We start from the raw sequence: 20,248 nt of genomic DNA on the forward strand, positions 1-20,248 counted from the left end.
GTTTTCATTTTTCTTGAAAGAATCTTTAGTGGTTAAGAAAAACCAACCACATGATGAAGAGACTTCGTAATGTTTGCATGATCTATTCTCCATAGTTTGTTTGTAAAAGATATTCACAATATTTTGGTAGTGTAATATACTATATATATGGTAAATATCACCTCAAAAAAATATATGGTAAATAAGATTATCAATTATATGTACTAATTGTAGAGCTCTTATGGTGTTAGACTTTCAATAAACAAATGAGTTATTGGGGGAAATTAAAGAGTTGGTAAGTTATGAAAACATATATGCAACCACACAGTGAAAAGTGTGTTGTCAATTCAAAATTAAAATACTTGAGAACTCCAATATAAGCATTTTCATCCATTATTCTTCAACATCACTAATAGACCAGAGTATCGTACTACTATTTCCACCCAATACCTCCAAAACATATCCTTGTTCATCGAACTTTACTGCTATGAGATCTACTGTTAACCATGGAACAACCGAAGTTTGTGGAAGCTCCTTAATTCCCCTCCTCCTATTCAGTGTTACCCAAAATTCTCCTTTGTTATTTCTCTTAATATTATCCACAACCCTTTACAATTGAGAAACAAGTTTAATCGTATAAGTTTTGGGTCCCTGAAGTAAAGCCTATTAATTTTACTTTTGGCGCTTCCATCTATTAATATGAATTTTTTCTCCTTATTGTAATCATAATATTTTTTGATCTTTTAACAAAAAAAAATTCAAAAGACAATAAATTCTGATGCATTTTAATATTTATATTAAGATGTAATTAAACTATATGTCCAATTTAAAAAGAATATACAAAATATTATTTTAAATAACATTTAGAACCATACCATACCATAAAAAAAATATATAGAAAAACAGGAAAAAAACAAAGAAATAATCTACCAAGTTTTCATTGCATGGAAAAACAAGGAGGTAGTATTTGCACTTGCTTTTATAAACTAAATAAATGATAAAATATATAATATTAATATAAATACGTAATCAATTGGCATAATTTCATAAATATTGGATTGGATTGCCTTCGGAATTTTTCGGATAGGAATTCGGATTAAATCGGAATTTACATAAACATTTCAATTCCAATTCAATTTTTTTCTAAATTTTTGGATTTTGAATTTGATGCGGGCGGTCCAAAATTGGAAACTTCAAATTGAAATTGGTCAAATTCGAATTTTCCAATTCAAATCACATCCCTAGTTTAGGCCCAAAACCAAATAGACCAAATCGTGCCTCACCCTAATAGATTTGTTTCTCACATTTCTGTTTTTTAAAAGACTCAAGATTGTTATCAACTTTGAGAAGAAGCTCTTCCCACCACATATACACTTAAATACAAGACATACGATTCAACAATGGGATTCCACTTGCTGCCGCGACTAATCATACAAGTCTTTATTGTCTATAGGTCATCTTTACTTGGAACCATTTAGTTTCAATTTGTAATTGATCATATTTACAATATTGCCTTCTATCCCATTACTATTATCTAAATCGAAATAGAAAGAATGGGTATCATCAATAGGAAGATTGATAAGCTATTCACCATGAACTGCTCCCTAAATGCCCACCATTCATCCTTGAATGAATCATTTGATTTATTATGATGATGCATCCAAATTTGTAATACCACTTGTCCCATGACCCATGACCCATGGATTCTTTGCATCCACAATTAGGATTCAAAAGCAATTGATCTGTTTTGGTCCTAGAAAAAGACTTGGGAATCTTAAAGGGACCATTCACAAAATTTGTAACTAACCTTGGGCCCAAAAGTACTCTTCAACAAAATGGACCACATTACTTTAAAAACAAAAAAAATTAAAAAACACATTACATTGGTGGGGGTTTAATGGTTTATAACTACAGTAATAAAACACTTAGGAGGGTATATTCAATTAAGATTTTAAATGATTTTGGTGAAATTAAAAAGTCTGGTGGTATTCAATCAAAACTTTTAAAGAATTTATAAAAGTCTTGTACTATTCAATCAATACTTTTAAAAAGTCTATGGTATTCAATTAAGACTTTTAGAGAGTCTATAAAAGTGACATGGTATTCAAAAAATCATTGACTTTATTAAATGATAGACTTTAAAAGACTTTCATGGACTTTGTAGTGTAAATTATGTTATATCAAAGTCAATAATTCTCCAGCGTTTTACCCTGCAGATTTCAAATGATTTCAAATATTAAAAAGCTATTAAAAAAGTTGTATTTATTTATTTTTTTAAGAGTGATGCCAAAACCCCCTAATCTTATTTTTTCACCCACCTCTTAATTTATTTTTTTCTAATTACTATATTCTCTTATATTAATTTTCTTTTTCTCTTATATTTAATTGACTCATCATCCTGGGTTGGAACCAACAGCGCTGCCACAATGCAATGTAACAACAAAATATTCAAACCAACCACTTCACAGTCTTTAAGTACTCAACAAAATCACAAGATTATATATTCATAATTTGAGAAATAATGTTACCACCACATCATATCATGTTCTCAACCTGTCAATTCAATTAGACAAATTCTAACAACTCGTTAAAACACAATATTTGACAGTCTAACAACATAAAATTCATAACACTTATAATAAATTATGGAACAAAATAATTTTGGTCCCTACAATTCTAGCCCCAACTTTTTATATTGTTTGCAATATTAGGACAATTTATAACACATGCATCTCGGTCTTGAAGCTCATCCCCATTCCACTCACTCACGGAGGACAAAAAAATAAAAATCATATTGGAGAAATCCTAAAATAAGTAATAAAAAATTATATCAAAGTTATTAGAAAGTCTATAAAAATCCTTCAAATTATATGAGAAAAGTCAGGGAAACTCTAAATAGAATTCTGTCAAAGTCTATGTGGAGTTTATGAAAGTCATTAAAAATTCATCAACTCTACCAAAGTCAATGACTTTTAAAAACTCTACAAAAGTCCATTAAAATCTTAATTAAATACACCCCCCTTAACTTTTTTGGTTGCTGCTATTTAGACTTGTCCAATCTATCAGTGTCCTCAATATATTTTATATACTCCACATAAATTTAAAATTATTTAAATTAAAATTTTTTTACATTTTATCCATCTGAATTTTGAGCTTAATCTCATTTTACCACCTAAAAAAAAATTATATCAATTTATCATCTAAATTAAAAATTTGTTATAATGTATCACTTTTGTCTCATTTTGTTTAAATTTTTGTTAAAAATAAGAGTGTTTTGCTCCTTTTCAAGTTCCTATTGTTAGAAAAAATAATTTTTTTTACATTTTATTTGCTTTAACATAATAAAAAACTGACTTAAAAGACCAAAACACTCTTATTTTTAACAAAAATTTAGACAAAATGAATCATAAATAGTACATTACAACAAATTTTTAATGGTAAATTGACACAATTTTTTGTTTAGATGTTGAAATGAAATTGAGCTCAAAGTTCAGGTGGGTAAAATGTAATAAAGCCTACTCAAAATTTATTAACATACCCAACATTTTTTTCCCAAAATACCCTTACTCAAACCAACAAATAGCTAACCTATTCTCACTATGTACACCCAACACACACCCAATTTTACCAAACACCATCCAACACCTTCACCACTACCAAACACCCTTTGAAAACGTCGGTGACTTACCAGAAAACACTCTTTGAAACGTTTGGTGGCTTACCATCATCATCTCTAACTCCACGACACAGTAGGAAGCAAATCCCCTACAAGCAGACCTTGACATCCAACATCCGCCGATCTCGACTTCAGCCTCGGCAAGGCCCAACACCAAAACTTTCTTTGTTCCAGAGGAAGCGTAGGTAGTCATGGTGAACTTATGGTCGCTCTGTTAATCCTCAAAGAAAATCTTTAGCTTTCTTGAGATATCAATGTAAGGACATGGACTGCCCATTTTTTCCAGAAAAGATTGCAATCAGAATACACAAAAACTATGAAAAGCCCAAAAGGGATTGATTCTCTGTAGTTCTAAGAAGCAGAAATTCAACACCAAAACTTCACTCTCTCTCTCGTCTTCTCCCTTGGAATTCACTCAAAGTCACCATTAAAATTTCTTGAAGAAAACCCAAATCTCAAAAGCATCGACAGTATGTAAGATTGTAAGGTTGAGAGCATCGCCCCCTTTCATTCTTCCTAAAAATTACCCTTTTTTGCTGCAATCCAATTTCATCAGTAATTGCTATATATCTTTATAATTAATAGTTTTCTATCTCCATGACCACAACTTCTATTTCAATTGAGTCAAAACATGGAGCCCTGTAAGCGTTTTTTCGTTTTTTTTTTTTTTTTTTTGCAAAAGTTGTGTAAGCTTTTGTAGGAGTGCATTTTCCAGAGAAATACTTAATGCTACATGTCCTTCAATTAATTTAATTTTTTAAAAGCTAATCATCAAACTAAATGACAAATGGAATTCTGTAATTTTTCCTTTGCCTTGGAGATCTGGTGTACGTTGGGAGAGGAGAGGGAAGGTCAAGTTTCAGCGTTTGATACTTTGAGGGAGAGAAAGAAGAGAGGAAGAGTGTCCTGACTCATGGGGTTCAAAATTAGTGGACAAATGTCAGATTTTAATTGGTTATCCATGCCACGTCAGTGGCATGACATGCAGTACGTCCCTACAGAAGTTTTTCTCCTTTGGGTAAGATGAAGTTGGGTACAGAGATCATGTTGAGTTCGGGAATAGGTTGAAGTTTGTATTTTAATTAATTGTATGTCCTTTTTAGTCAATTTACATTAGATTATAATAGGAATATATTATTTATTAAAGTGTTGAGAATACTAATAAATTTGTTAAGTCTAAATAGCAGCACCCAACTTTTTTTTAATTAAATCCTATTTTAATGGGATGCAGTCATATTTTTTTAAGGCATGGTCTTGAATTATAGCCACTTAACTGTGTTTTCTTTGGCTAACACAAAACTTAAAGTTGATATGGTGGATTGGTTCAGGTTGGTTTCCCCACTAATGAAGTTTGCTTTTTACCTAGAAATTTTCTCGTTCAACACCAAAAAGTTTCTTGTACATGCATGTACCTCAATTAGTGTCACTTATCTTATAGTTAATTTGATGTTTGTGACTTTGTGCTTTTAATTTGGTTTCTGCAGTTGATTAATTTATTCCTCTGCTTTTAGAGCGTGCTTTTTCTTAAAGTCAAGACAGGTCTAATTGAGAGGTAGATCCAAGGAATGAAATTTCGTTTTTTTGGGTCACCGAAATTTTATCACATACCCAATTGTTTTCGGTAATTATTTCGGCGAAATTGGCGAAATTTCGCCGAAATTTGGGGGCTGGTTTCGGAAAAATGACAAAATCTTCGATCCGCCGCCGTGCGGGGTCGTCGGAGCCAGGGAAGCACATGGGCAGACTCACCGTGACGAGAGGAAGACAACCCAGGTGATGGGAGGTCGCGTCGTCGCCGGAAAAGTGAGATCGCCGCCGGAGCTCCAAGGATCGGCCTCAGCTGGTTCGCGACTCGGGGGAGGTTTCTGGGCTGCGCCGCCACCAGGGGGAGGAAGAAAGATGAACGGCGACGAGATCTGGGCCGGTCCCGCTGCCAGCCATGGCTGGACGCGCCGCCACGCGCCGGTGGCAGGCGCGGCGAAGGTGAGGCACGCGAGAGAGAGAGAGAGAGAGAGAGAGAGAGAGAGAGAGAGAGAGAGAGAGAGAGAGAGAGAGAGAGAGAACCAGGAGAGAGGAGAGAGAAAGGGATAAAAATCTGATTTTTGGGTTTTAAAACCCCTTTTGTAAAAATTACAAAATTGCCCTTTACTTCAAATGTCCGTAACTTTCAAACCATAACTTCGATCGACGGGTGCTACGTGTCTACGAACTCGTGAACTCGAGACCTATCCAACGTGCCCAAAGTCCGAATCAAAAGTCCACTAAATTTAAAAGTTAACTTTGGGTCAAGCCTAATTTAAAACAAAAATAATTAAATAATTAAAATTAAATTAAAACCTTTTTAAATTCCAAATAAATTCTCAAAATCCTTAAAATAAATTCTCAAAATATTTAAAATAATTATTTGGAAAATACAGGGTTTCACAGAAAAGGGGCTGGGAGGGGCTGGGTGAGGGGGGGTGTGTCGGGGATGGACTGGGTTGGGGGGAGAGAGGCAGGGGCTGGTGCTTGGTGGGGAAGAATACCCTAAAGGGCCTAAATCATAATATCTTATACCATATGGTCCATATCTTAAAGAACATACAGTATATAGAGTTTAGTGCATAGATTATAGAGTATAAAGAGTATTAGAATATATAGAGTATATAGGGTTTAGTATTAGGGTTAGTGTATAAATTATAGAGTATAAAGAATATACTGATTTCATTATTCATTATACTAATTTTGTTTAACAGTTTTTGCCTCCAACGCGCATTATATTCATCTTATATCACATGAAACCTATTATATAATTTGGTTTCTTCAATGTTTTTTATTAATATAGTAGATAATATGTTAAATAAACATATGGTCAAGTTTCATTCAAAATTTCCATATTTTGATAACAATTTCCGTCGTTTTTATCTAATTTTATCGAAATCGAAATTTTAATCGAAATTTCCACGAAAATTTCCGTCGAAATTTCCATCGAAAATTTCCTCGAAACCGAAATTTTACTCCTTGGGTAGATCCCTTTTAAACACCAATAAGCTGTCATATATGAATATCTAAAATCTTGCAGCACTGTTTTCTATTTTTAACACAAACAGTTTGAAAGGAAAAGAAAAATATTGGGCTATATGTCGATGGTTGAAGACATGATTTTATCATACTGTAAATTTGGATAATTAATTTGCCAGATTTAATTTTAACTATTAATTATGTTGACCGGCCAGAATACAAAATCTGACAATATAAACATGTTTAACCACATATAACTTATCTCAACAGTGAACAATTAAAATATATATTTGCATGGCTTATGTTTCTTTTTAGTCTTTTACATGGCTTATGTTGATTCTGGCCGAGGAGTAAAATTTCAGATTTTGCAGAAATTTTGATGGAAATTTTAAGAAATTTTAAATTTCGATAAAAATTAGACAGAAATGACGAAAATTGCTATCAAAATACGAAAATTTTGAATGAAATTTTACCATATGTTTATTTAATATATTATTTACTACATTGATAAAAAATATTGAAGAAATTTAATTATATAACAGGTTTTATGTTATTTAAGATGAATATAATGCGCGCTGGAGACAAATACTATTAAATAAAATTAGTATAATGAATAAATGAAATTAGTATATTCTTTATACTCTATAATCTATATACTAAACATATAGACTCTATATTATTTATGATATGGTATAATATATTAGGGTTTAGGTCTTTAAGGGTATTTTTAATTATTTTTTATATAGAAATATATTAGGATTTAGAGTTTAAAAACAACTAAACGAAACCCCAAAATTTTTTTTTTCTTTCCAATTGCCCAAATGCCCCAAACCCCAATCAACCCCTTAACCCTCTTCTTTTTTTCTTTTTTTTTTCTTTTTTCTTCCTTTTCCTTCCTGTGAGTCATTTCTTTATTTGTTGTTCACTTTTTCACTTTCCAAACCTTTTTCTTTCTTTTATTTTATTTTATTCTTTCTCTATCCAGCCAATCCCACATTCCTAGTTTCCCACCTCCTTTTCTCTTTAACTCCCAAAAGGGCCAAAACAACATAGCTCGTTCTCTTCTTTTATTTTATACTGACATTACATTTATTTCCTCTTGGCATCTTCCCCACTCAGCAAATCTCTTCTGATACTTGCATTTGTGATGTATTTTGAAATCAAACTGTATTTTTTGGGTCCTACGGCCGTGACTTTCCTCTCATCTCTCTCCCTGCCCAGTCACATCTTTTCCTCCTTCCTCATTTTTTTCTCCCTCCTCTTCTCCTTGATCTCTTCTCCTTCTCTTGGGCCGCCGAGATCTGGCCAGATTTGGTTGGGTTTGTGCAATTAAGTGAGCGAAGAGTTGGGCCAGTTGGGTTTATTTTCGTTGGCTGGGTTTGATAGTTCAGTTGTTTGAACTGTTTTATTTTGCCAAAGACAGAAAAGGAGAAGACAAGGAGAGGACATGGAGAAGACAGAGAGAAGCGGTAAGAGCAAAATTTCACAAATTTCGGCGAAATCTTGACGAATGCTTGTTAAAATTTCGATACCACTAAAAATTGAAATTTAACTCCTTTTTCTTATACTTGTGGCTTCATGACCGCATTTTTAATAGGAATTTTTGTTTTCTTTCACCACACCTTTGATACCTCCACCAGTCAGTGTTTAAAAATCTTTCAATTTATTGTACAAGTTCCAAAACAATTCTAATTTGGAGCTGAAGATAAAGAAAGAAATTGGTGGGTGGTGAGTTCTTTTTTCCTTCTTTGGAGAATAGAGATATCGCATTTATATGGGTCAAATATCAGTAACAATTACAACATAGATAACCAAGAAGAAGAAAAATCAATAGTAAATTAGGATAAACCACTCGAAACATATTTTTTCTTAAGAGTAACCCACCATAATTTTTTTTGGGAAGTTTAACCCTTTGACTAATGTCCACATAAACAACTTTCCTTATATTATTGGATGAGTCAGCTTAATTTAAAACTAAAAGTTTATTTTTTTCTAAGATACCCTTTATCATATTTAGGTAATATTACGAGTAGTTAATGCTATTTATCTCTATTAATTAATAATATTTCAGTTGTTTATCTCTATTAATCAATAATATCTCTATTAATTATATATATACGTATATCACATGTCTTAAATTAAGTGTTTTAATGAATTTTAGGGGATTCATTTTCTAGGAAAATTGGAGAATTAATGGCAATTAAAGAGTGACAATTTGAAAACAAATATTAATTACATAATGGCATAATTTGTAAATAGTAGAAATCTAATGGAATATTGTAATCCTACGTGGAGTAGGATTTTAAATATGGGCTTTAACTATTAAAAAAAAGTAATGGTCTTAAACTCTAAAAAAATGCAATTTAATGGACTAATGTCGAAATCAACAAAAAATCAATAACGATTAACGGTTGTGGTTCAAAGTTATGACATTAGACGACTATAACTATATTACTTGTCATTAAATTGTCCTAGCAACTCATGCATTTGATGTTTTCTTTAAAAGTAACACACGGTGTTTGATAAAATGACTCAAAAAAACCAACATATGGACAAACAAAATAAGCTTATTCCTTTTTCATAAGGCTAAATTTCACTTTTAGTCCATGTAGTTTGGATTAAGTTTCATTTTAGTTTCTATAGTTTCAGTTATTTTGATTTTGGTCATGTAGTTTACCAATTATTGTAATTCAAGAACACATTAACATTTTTGTCAATTAATTTATTAAATTCGTCATTAAATCGCTATTAGTATATAAAGTATATGACCAAATCACAATAGTTTATAAAATATGTGACCAAAAAGATAATAAATTTAACGATTTGATAAACGAAAATATTAACATATTCTTGAATTACAACGATTTATAATTGAAACTAAATGACCAAAATTATAATAATTAAAACTATATGAATCAAAGTAAAACTTAATTGAAATTACATGAACTAGTAAAATTTAACTTTTTCATAATTCCCTCGTTTATCATAAAAGTTTTAAAACCAATTCGTTGTTCTTCTAAGATTTTTGAAAGGTGGGAAACCCTTGTAAACAATGGAGTATAACACAAAAGAGACAAGTTGATATTTACCGAAATGGATAAAATTGTGGTGAGAATATTCCTAGTGGACCATATAGAACACATAAAGTTAATTAACACGTGATTTGGTACAACAAAGTATATGCCAACCAAATTGACCTATTGATGCTTCCTGTCCCTAGTAAATTAAGGACTCCAGTCCACCGTCCACGTGGAAGATATGCTGTCCTGAACAAAAGATTTGATCCTACAAAATCATATAATATTAACATTTTACTTTTAACGTACACGTGTCGCTCCCCATTCATAATAAGAAAGTATGTGTCACACATCACATTGCACGTGGAATACGTTGGTTTGTTTAACTTTTTTTTTTTTTTTCTTTTTTTGGTTTAGGGTTTAGGCTTGGCTATAACTTTATGTTTTGGAACCTATCTAAAGTCCAAACTGTTAAAGTTGAGTGTTTGTTTATTTGTTTGAGAGGTATTTGTTTGTTTTTTTGTTAGAGATCGAGGTGTTTGTTTGTTACTTCCAGAAAGAAATGTGGTGTTTGTAACTTTGTACATTATTTTTCTCTCTTTATTGTGTGAAGAGAGTGGATATATACGCAATAATGCAATATGCCCTTTCAAGTTATTATTTTATGTTTTAATGCATGAATGTTAGAGTTAATTACCATTTGATTTAGTGGATGATATACATACAATCTCTTTTTAACAGAATAAGTCATGAATTTAAATCTTATGTACATATGTCAATTGATTTAGGAAAAAAAAATATGCATGCTAAAAGTTAAAGCATCAAATCCTACACAAATTGCAAAATGGAGTGAAAACGATCATGGTAACCAATCTACACGAATTGGGTTATCTTGAGCAAATATGCTAAGTTGCTAACCAATCTAAACATTTATGTTTTTGAATTTAGATATTCAATTTGTCAAAAGCGTACGTGGAAACCATTAAAAATGAATTGGAGCGGAGTGAATTAGTCTATTTGGATTGATTGATTTTGAACATTCTCTTTTATTCTTATAGACTTATAGTTTGACATATATTATTGTTAGATTGTCTAATCAATATCACTGATCATAGAAATAGAGTTTAATTTAAACATATAATTTTGGTTAAAAATTGATAACATAACTAAATAGATTGTTTGAATAAAAATCATTTATCAATCCCTTAGTGTAGGTATAAATTGATCGATGAACGCTCTAAAACTAACTGATTAGTAAGTTAATACAAAATTAACCACCATTTTGAACCCATCACATGAGTAATTTTAAAATTCGAACCGTTAATTTTTTAGACTCCACTTCAAAGATTTTTATTACAAAAAATCAACTAAATCAGATATCATTTAATAATCTAAATGTGATTAAATAAATAGTCGAACGTTATATTTCGATAAAAACATATAAATTATTGTTATTATAATTAAATAGCTAAAATACTTTTGATTTTAAATTTTTTTTACAGTGATGATCCTTACAGTGGGTCTAAAAAATAAACAGTTCGAATTATAAAATTATATTATGTGGTAGGTTAAAAAAAATAATTAACTTCGTATTAATTAATTAATTTATTAACTAATTACTTTTGACCATTTCTTAAATTTATATATATATATATATCTCTCTACTTTACTCTGGTTGCATTTCGCCCCCACTCCCTACCCCTACCCATAGCACTCGACCTGAGATCACGTGGCTTTGAGACGCTCACCTATAATATGAGATAAAATCTGTTTTGAGGGCCACAAAAAAAAGAACATGCACCACACATTGGAGACATCAAGTTAATCAATAAGGTCCCATTTATTCATTATTGCAAAAAGCAGAAAGTTGGGTGTTGAACTGTTTGGTGGCAGGTCATACTCGATCTAAAGAACTCCTTGTTTTATTCACCAGGCTAGTTCAACATGTAAATCATTAATTATTAAGGCTAAAGCTAGTGATCTCTCTCTCTCTCTCTCTCTCTCTCTCTCTCTCTCTCTCTCTCTCTCTCTCTCTCTCTCTCTCTCCTCCCACTTAACGTACTATATATGCTGTTAAGTACTCCTACTCTTTTGCAGTGCAAATATATATATATTCAGGAATCCACTGAAGGGTTTCAATGTACTTCATGAATTAATTGAACTTCCACGACCACGGAGAGCTACTCTTTAACTGTAAGTGCTTTGCATTATGCATGTACATATATATATAGGTAAGTTTAAGTGTATATACTTACACATACACACTGTATATATGAAAATTCTTCTTTTTTCTTTTGCTAAATAGTTTGGAAACATAACAATATTATGTTGACTTCTAATTGGATGTGTAAAACATGCATTATTAGGCAGCTTTAAGTACGCATGCTTAATTATACTTACAAATTAACCTATAGTTTTTCAACAACATTACTTTAGCTATGACCGCCCAATACGTACATGAAAAGATGTATGCATACCGCGATATATGTTAATAATGCTGGTGTACGCTATTGCATGCCTTTAATAATGTGGTTATAGCTAGCATTTCTATAATATGGGCTAATTGACCTATATATAAAGCATAAGTAACTGGCTTATTGCATCATCATAACATGTATGACTGTAACAGTACGTAACGATGTGGTTAATATATTCAAATTATAACACGTATATAATTTTAAAAATATTATTCAAAATTTAAAATTTTGGATGTTAATATTTAATTATTCATATAATTATAATTTAAATTAATTAATCACATCATCACGTCACAACAGTTATATAAGAAAATTTCTCATATCATGACCATGTTTTAATTTCCATAACGAGGTAATTGTCTTATATTTTTTTGTAAAGTACATAGACGGGTTTTCGGTGTACGTGTATATAAAACGAACTCATTTAATTTTAGGGAAAAAAATAATTTTGGTCCCTGTGTTTTACTCCGAAAACATATTTAGTCTTTGTGATTTCAAAATTTCACATTTGGTTCTTGTGTTTTATATTGTTTGCAATCTTAAGACATTTGGTACTCAACAAGAAATTTGTTCTCAAAATGAAACTAATAACTTGCTTATACTTGAGATCTCAATAATTTTGGGTCAAAAATCATGTTTGTAGCCTTCAATTTGATTTTCAAACAAAAATTTAAAGAAATCCCAAACTTATAGTTCAAACTAAAAAAATTTTGTGACCCTCAATTCTTTAGCAAATAAATACGAAAATGAAAATGAAATTAGTTTTAGAAAACTCATGGTCCTTTAATCCCCCAACAAAAATTTTCTTAATAACACATCGATTAATTATCCCCAAATTGAAATTTTGAGTTTTTTAAAATTGTCCTAAAATTGTAAAGAACAAAAAACATAGATCAAATATAGAGTTTTGAAGAGGAGTGCTCTAAAGCTAACTAGTTAGCAAGTTAATAAGAAACTAACCATGCTTTTGGGCTCACCACATAACTAATTTCATAATTTGAACTATCAATTATTTAGGCCCTACTTCAAAAATCATTATTGCAAAAAATTAACTAAATTTAAAATCATGTAGTCATCTAATTGAGATCAAATAAATAGACGATCAGTATTTTCGATAAAAGCATATAAATAGTTGTTATTATAATCAAATGGCTAAATGACTTCCGATTTTAAAAATTTTTTACAGGGATAATCTTTGAAGTAGGGGTTAAAAAATAGACGGTTCGGATTTTGATATTACATTATGCAGTGGACCCAATAGGGTGGTTAGTTTTGTATTAACTTACTAACCAGTTAATTTTAGAGTATTCTTAGAGTTTTGAAACCACGGACACCAAATTTGTTACCAAAAACGTTTTTTTCCCTTAATTTTATGCATGGCTTGTAAGCCTTTCCAAACGACGACACGTGTATATGTACCCGTTCCCGGAAATTGGCCACATAAACAAATTTCGCGCGAGATTCATGACATTGTACTCTCTCTTTCAGTTAACAGAACAGAACAGACTACAGAGCTCCTCTCTCTCTCTCTCTCTCTCTCTCTCTCTCTCTCTCTCTCTCTCTCTCTCTCTTTCTCTCTCCCTCTTTCTCTGAGGTTTGCATTAGAATTTGGAATCCGTTTCCTACAGCTTTCAAGATTCTGGAATCCCATTCCACCAGATTTGGATTCCATACTTATATGGACTTTCTTGCTCTGCTCTGCTCTGCTCCGCTCCCTCCTAACCCATTCTTTGAAAAGTCACTTGGGCATTTACCAAAACATGTTTACAAATTACAACCTGTAGAAGATGAACAATAGGGTTTTCAGTTTGGATTGGTAATATTCTCTTTCTCAAGTCCCTAACTTCTGGGTTTGTTTTTAACTTTGTGTAGGACCAAGTTTATGAACCCACCAGTACTGGGGAACCCCATTACTGTTTCAGGGTTTGGATTTGATTTTGTTCTCTTCTAGGGTATCTAAGATTTCATTTTGGTTAATTACATATCTGGGTATTTTTTTTCTATGTTTATTTCTTCAACTATTTTATTGGAAATTTAATGTTGACTACAAAACTTGAGAGTTGACTTTTGTGAATTTGAAAGTTTTTCTCAGAAGGAGAGTGAAGTTGAGAAAAATGGGGCAAATCAAAGATTTAATTTTTTTGTTTGAATTAATTCCATTTCTGTAGTGTTTCCTATTATCTTTCTTGTATTTCTTTTGGAAGGAAATGGAACCCAACAAAATGAATTATCATAGAGAAATTTTCTCCAATATGTCCTTCTGTTTTGTAAGGTTACATGATGTTAGGTACAAAATAATGAAAATGTTATATTACAAAATCTTGTATTCATTTTTCTGGTCAACCAAACATATAATTAACATTTAAAAAGAAAGAAACTGTTACCATGTATGAGTTGATTTCCATTTGTTGCTTTGTCAATTCTTATAAGTAGTCGAGAAAAATATACTACACTAGTACCTAAGTTTCTATCTGCTTTAATCTTTGATGTGCTGCTCATCTTCTGTTTACAGAATAATTGATTCTGAAAGATGGTTGCCTTTGGGAAGAAGTTAAGAGAATTACAAGTTCAAGAATGGCAAGGGTATTTTCGAATAGTTTTAATCAGTAATTTGACCTGAAAATGCTTTTTTGCTAGACTTAATTCGTTTATTTCGTTTCAGATACTATATTGACTATAAGTTAATGAAGAAGAAACTCCACCGATATACACAACAAATTGAAGTTGGAACACAAAATCGTCTCCATGTTCTCAAGGACTTCTCTAGATTGCTGGATAGTCAGGTAACCATTATTGCATATAGGACTTATGTTCTTATTTACATGACCAATAAAAGTATGACTCAAACTGATAATCACATAAAGGATATTCTAATTGACTCAAATATGGTTTTTTTTTTTACCAAAAAAAAAAAAAAATTGAACTTTTTAACTTTTTGCCATATCATTTCATTTTTGTTCTTATTGACATCAAAGCATAAACTTTGCCAGTGGACAATTTAAGTGTTAGACATATACTGTGAGCATGAAAGAAATTCTTCTTTTTCTTGTTTTAAATTTCAGATTGAAAAGATTGTCATGTTTCTGCTGGAGCAACAAGGAGTGCTTGCAAGCAGGTTATCCAATCTTGGAGAACACTATGATTCCATCTTACAGCAGGTAGATGGAGCAAAAATATCTGAACTGCAAGAAGCATATAGATCAGTTGGACAAGATCTTTTAAGAATTCTCGTTTTTGTTGAGATGAATGCTATCGGGCTGCGTAAGATATTGAAGAAGTTTGATAAGCGGTTTGGCTATAAATTTGCTGATTACTATGTCAAAACTCGTGCGAATCATCCTTATTCTCAGCTACGACAAGTGTGCAAGCATGTGGTAATGTGTCGAATTTGTTCTCTTTCTTAATTATTTTTCACTTTCAGCTGAAGCTTAGTGATTTGTTGGTATATTGTAACAACTATGCAAAAATAAATTAGCTTCTACTGTCTCTACATTGAATACAAGCATCAAAAGCTAGTGGCTATATGTGCAGGGTATTGGGGCTGTTGTTGGAGCCATATCAAGAAACCTTGCAAATCTTCAAGATCATTGTGGGAGCTACATATCAATATATGATCAGCCTGCTTTTTCCCACCCGGTTTACTCTAATATCCATTGAAGTATTACATGCAACGTTGATACTCTCTTCTAATATATGTTATTGAATTTCAAAATGTTTTTGCTAGAACTAGAATTTTTCTTATGTTCATGGCCAGTCATCTATATTCACAAGGCATAATGTATTGGCAAACATCTAATGATGGCTTCCACTGCAATTATATTTTTAATATGTTAATATTTCTTAGAAATCAATATTTACCAAATTAAGTTTTTAATAGGAATCACTCAACATGTCAATCCTCTCTCTCTCTCTCTCTCTCTCTCGTTTCTGCTGTTCCTTCTCATATAACCTTATACTTCTATGTGTTGTTGAAGTTTTGTTTAAGTAATATATACTAGGAGCTAATAATTTAATTTTTTGGCCTCAAATTTTCAGATCCAGACACAATAACAAATTTAGGATAAAAACAACGGACAATTTCTGGCTAAAGTGTTTTGTTTTGTTTCCAGTGTAATGTAACACACAACTTATCATAAAGTCTAAGTTATGGAGTACATTTATGTATGAACCGTTAGATATGAAAAGTTTATTTGAACCATAAATAATTATGACCAAGTCCAAATATGAGTGGCATGCATAATTTCAGTACTGAAATTTCCATGTGTTTAAGTTTTTTTTTTTATAGTTTTTTACATGATAATTATGTGTTTACATATGGGGGTATTATATGAATAATTCTAATACTTTACACCAGCATATGGTAGCGGTCACCTTTTAGATGGTTCACTTTATACATTACAACTGACATTTAAATATTTAATGAATCCTATTTTGCAGGATCCTGTTGTTCATTCTATTAGAGCAGCTGTGGACAGGTTATCAAACTCAACAAGTTTCCTTCATTATTTGGGAAAACATGCACTTATTATGCAGGACGAGTTACCAAGTCCATCTATGGATCAGGCTGATGACCAAAGATATCATTTCATGTCACTTCTCTTGAACTTGGCAAACACATTTCTGTATATGGTTAATACATATATAATTGTCCCAACAGCTGACAATTATTCCATGACCCTTGGAGCAGCAGCAACAGTCTGTGGTGTTGTGATTGGGTCAATGGCTGTTGCCCAGGTGTTTTCTTCAGTTTATTTCAGTGCATGGTCAAATAGATCATACATGAGACCACTTGTATTCAGTAGCATCATTCTTCTTGTGGGAAATACTTTATATGCACTGGCTTATGATCTTAATTCAATATCAGTACTTCTGATTGGTCGACTATGCTGTGGGTAAGTGAGTATTTTATAGTGAAACTTACATTTGATTTTCGATTAGCCGATTACTATTGCATGTCATTTTTTAATGTTGATTGCAATTTTGGAATATATTATGCATGATCTCTGCTTTCATGTCATAAGTAGTATGTAGTATCCTTTGTAAGTGATTAGGGTGTATTTGTTCTTTTGCATTATGTTTTTCAAAAGGATTTTGGTTTTACTCCAAACTTTCATTTAGAGTTGTTTTTGATTGTGTGAAATTACTGTGAATAAGCATAGTGCTGATTATGCTTGTTTAAGATCTTGTGATTCTGTTACTGCATTAGTACAAAGTTTATATTCGTATTCAGGATTTCTTTTCAAAGGATTCAGTATGTTCGTTTTGCTTTATTAATCTACATACTGATGCTATCAATTTTGCAGGTTAGGTTCTGCAAGAGCAGTTAATAGGCGTTACATCAGTGATTGTGTACCTCTTAAATTGCGAATGCAGGCTTCTGCTGGTTTTGTAAGCGCTGGTGCACTTGGAATGGCATGTGGTCCTGCTCTTGCTTGTTTACTCCAAACTAATTTCAAGATTTACAATTTGACATTCAATGAAGACACATTACCTGGTTGGATTATGGCTCTCGCATGGCTTATGTATTTGCTGTGGTTGTGGATTTCTTTTAGAGAGCCTTCTTATGAGACTAAAGAAAATCTTGTTCCACAGGAAGCTAATTCTGGTTTGTAAACAAGATTGCTTAGTTATTTTGAACAGACAATTTTTCCTGATGATGTCCCAATTTATACAATAAAATTTTGGATCCTTTATCCTTTGTGCTATTAATGTTCACTCTTGTCATCTCTTATGCCACAATTTTCTCCATTACTAATGCAGAGTTTGTTTGGAACAGGGAAATCTGTAAATATTTCTGTGGAGAATGGTTCTACACAACCATTGTTGATGAACTCCAAAGCTAAGCAACCAGATAAAGATGACGACGAAGACTGTGATGATGCTGAAGAAGATTCTGAGGAAATCCAGAAACCAGTCAATTCGCTCATGTCAGCATATAGATTACTTACACCATCAGTAAAGGTCTGGAGTTTTACTAATTCTCATTTGAAATCATCAACTATTATGCACTTATTTCTGTGTTAGAATAGGTGGCTATTTGATGCTTTCCTTCAAGGAATATGGTAGAACAATCTCTATTTTATACAGAAAATTTAAATGTGGTATTTTGTATTATCAAGTTAATCATCTATTAGATTCAACTTTGAAACTCACACACTAACATTTTAGAGACAAAATACTCTTCTCCTTGTAGTTGAAATCGTCATGCATAAAAGGGAGAGGGTGGAACATTCACCAAAGCAACTTAAAGATTACTAGTTTTTGGGGGGCTCTAGAATTTGCATATTGGTTTTCTAAAACTACAGAAACAAAGATTACATAATTTATTAAGATCAAAAGAGGGCAATACATCTTATAATTTATTATAACATTGACAGCATGAAGTCAGAAAGTTAAATGTAGGTCACAAAATTCAGGCATTTTGTGGCTTTTGGGAGACAAATCTATTTAGGTATGTGAAAATCTGAAGAATGGAGCTACATGATGTTGTAATTGAACATTTTAGATCCTCTCAATCCTATTTTACTTTGGTTTTCTTAGATGTTCTTCATTCATTTCACCTTTTTCATCTCTCAAGCTGGCTTGGTATGGTAAAGCAGGATCATCTATCACTGGTTTATATCTTTCTTCTCCTTTGAACTTGTTCCTATCTCTGTCATGATATCTTACTTGAATCTTGCTACTGCTCACCAGGTTCAATTATTCATATATTTTATGCTCAAATATGCTATGGAGATTGTACTTGCTGAATCCAGTGTCATCACTGGATATTATTTTATTTGGTCAAATAGCAGTGTGGCAATCTTTCTTGCATGTCTCGGGCTAACCGTGCTTCCAGTCAATGCTATTGTTGGAAGCTACATTGGCAACATGTTTGAAGAAAGGTAGACCTTCAAGTATGAGAAGTACTATATTATTATTATCTGCTATTACTCACCAACTGATGCATATTTCTTCTCACTGCTTACCTGGTTGCAGGCAAGTTCTACTGGCATCTGAAATTTTGGTATGCATAGGTATTCTGCTAAGCTTCAACATATTGATCCCTTACTCTGTGCCTCAATATGTCGGCTCAGCCCTTATAACATTCGTGTCAGCTGAAGTCCTTGAAGGTAAGCATTTGACACATTTTGCCCCAAAGAATCCTCAATTTGTTTTTGGATTCACCAAATTATAAGGGAACAATGCTGTAAATCATTATTCCATTTTTTGGTGGGTTGCTTTTGAAATGTTCTCAAAGTTCCCTTTGCCTCTCAACCATGCGCTCTTCATTAGAAAAGATGGCATCATTCTACAAGTTGCTATATATCACATTTCTTTTCTCAACATTGCTTTACCTCCTCGACATGAACAAATGACAGTTGCTACACTAATCCAGGTGTGAACTTATCACTCCTATCTCGTGTCATGTCATCGAGGCTTTCTCGTGGGACTTACAATGGTGGACTGCTTTCAACGGAAGCAGGGACTCTGGCTCGGGTAATTGCAGATGGAACAATAACCCTGTCTGGGTATTTGGGTGAGAGCAAGCTCTTGAATACCACCTTAGTTCCTTCACTGTTCATCTGTGTCTGCTCCATTGTGGCCACCTGCTTCACCTACAACTCTCTCTACTAATTTCCATCCCTTCTCTTGTTTTTAATGTTGTATATTAAAACTAAACTCACTCAGTATGAGTCAATGTCAACAATGCTTTTTTATTGCTGGTCTTCATATCATTTCAAATGAAAATGACATGAGCCTTTTACATATATTATATATATATATATATATGTTTACCATGTGCTCCAAATGGTATAGGAGCTTAATAAGACACCTTAATTTTCATGTTTCATTTGACATTCTCCAATTAAGAAAATTTCAATAGAAATGAGAATTTTTCATCGTCCAAATAGGAAAGTCGAACAAACAAACATATTCTTTGTGAATGTTAAGGACAGCCACTTATACAGCCGTGAGTGATAATCAACTTTGTTTGGATTTTATAATAAATTCCACACACATCAACAATTGATAAACGTTCACATACCATATGCGGCGACTGTCCAAAGCAAAACTCAACATATCCGATTATTAAATGATTTGGTCCAAGTACGACA

At 32.1% G+C, this 20,248-nt stretch overlaps 1 protein-coding gene across 2 annotated transcripts; it reads left to right on the forward strand.

Annotated features, from left to right (window-relative positions):
- The first annotated feature begins 13,674 nt into the window (after window positions 1-13,674).
- LOC147290703 (SPX domain-containing membrane protein At4g22990-like) lies at window positions 13,675-19,983 on the forward strand. 2 transcript variants are annotated; one of them, XM_086236569.1, is made up of 11 exons: window positions 13,675-13,965; window positions 14,662-14,732; window positions 14,812-14,932; window positions 15,212-15,523; window positions 15,681-15,785; window positions 16,587-17,041; window positions 17,453-17,754; window positions 17,926-18,110; window positions 18,843-19,033; window positions 19,128-19,261; window positions 19,528-19,983. In XM_086236569.1, the coding sequence occupies exons 2-11, from the start codon at window positions 14,680-14,682 to the stop codon at window positions 19,764-19,766; spliced, it is 2,097 nt and encodes a 698-aa protein (XP_086092695.1). In that variant the 5' UTR covers window positions 13,675-13,965; window positions 14,662-14,679; the 3' UTR covers window positions 19,767-19,983. The 2 variants fall into 2 exon arrangements, with proteins under 2 accessions (XP_086092695.1, XP_086092696.1); XM_086236570.1 differs by lacking the exons at window positions 13,675-13,965; window positions 14,662-14,732; window positions 14,812-14,932 and having other exon boundaries at window positions 15,330-15,523; window positions 15,681-15,807.
- The last annotated feature ends 265 nt before the right edge of the window (window positions 19,984-20,248 follow it).

Source organism: Dryas octopetala, chromosome 3 (genome assembly GCF_963921425.1).
Source record: "Dryas octopetala chromosome 3, drDryOcto1.1, whole genome shotgun sequence".
NCBI lineage: Eukaryota > Viridiplantae > Streptophyta > Magnoliopsida > Rosales > Rosaceae > Dryas > Dryas octopetala.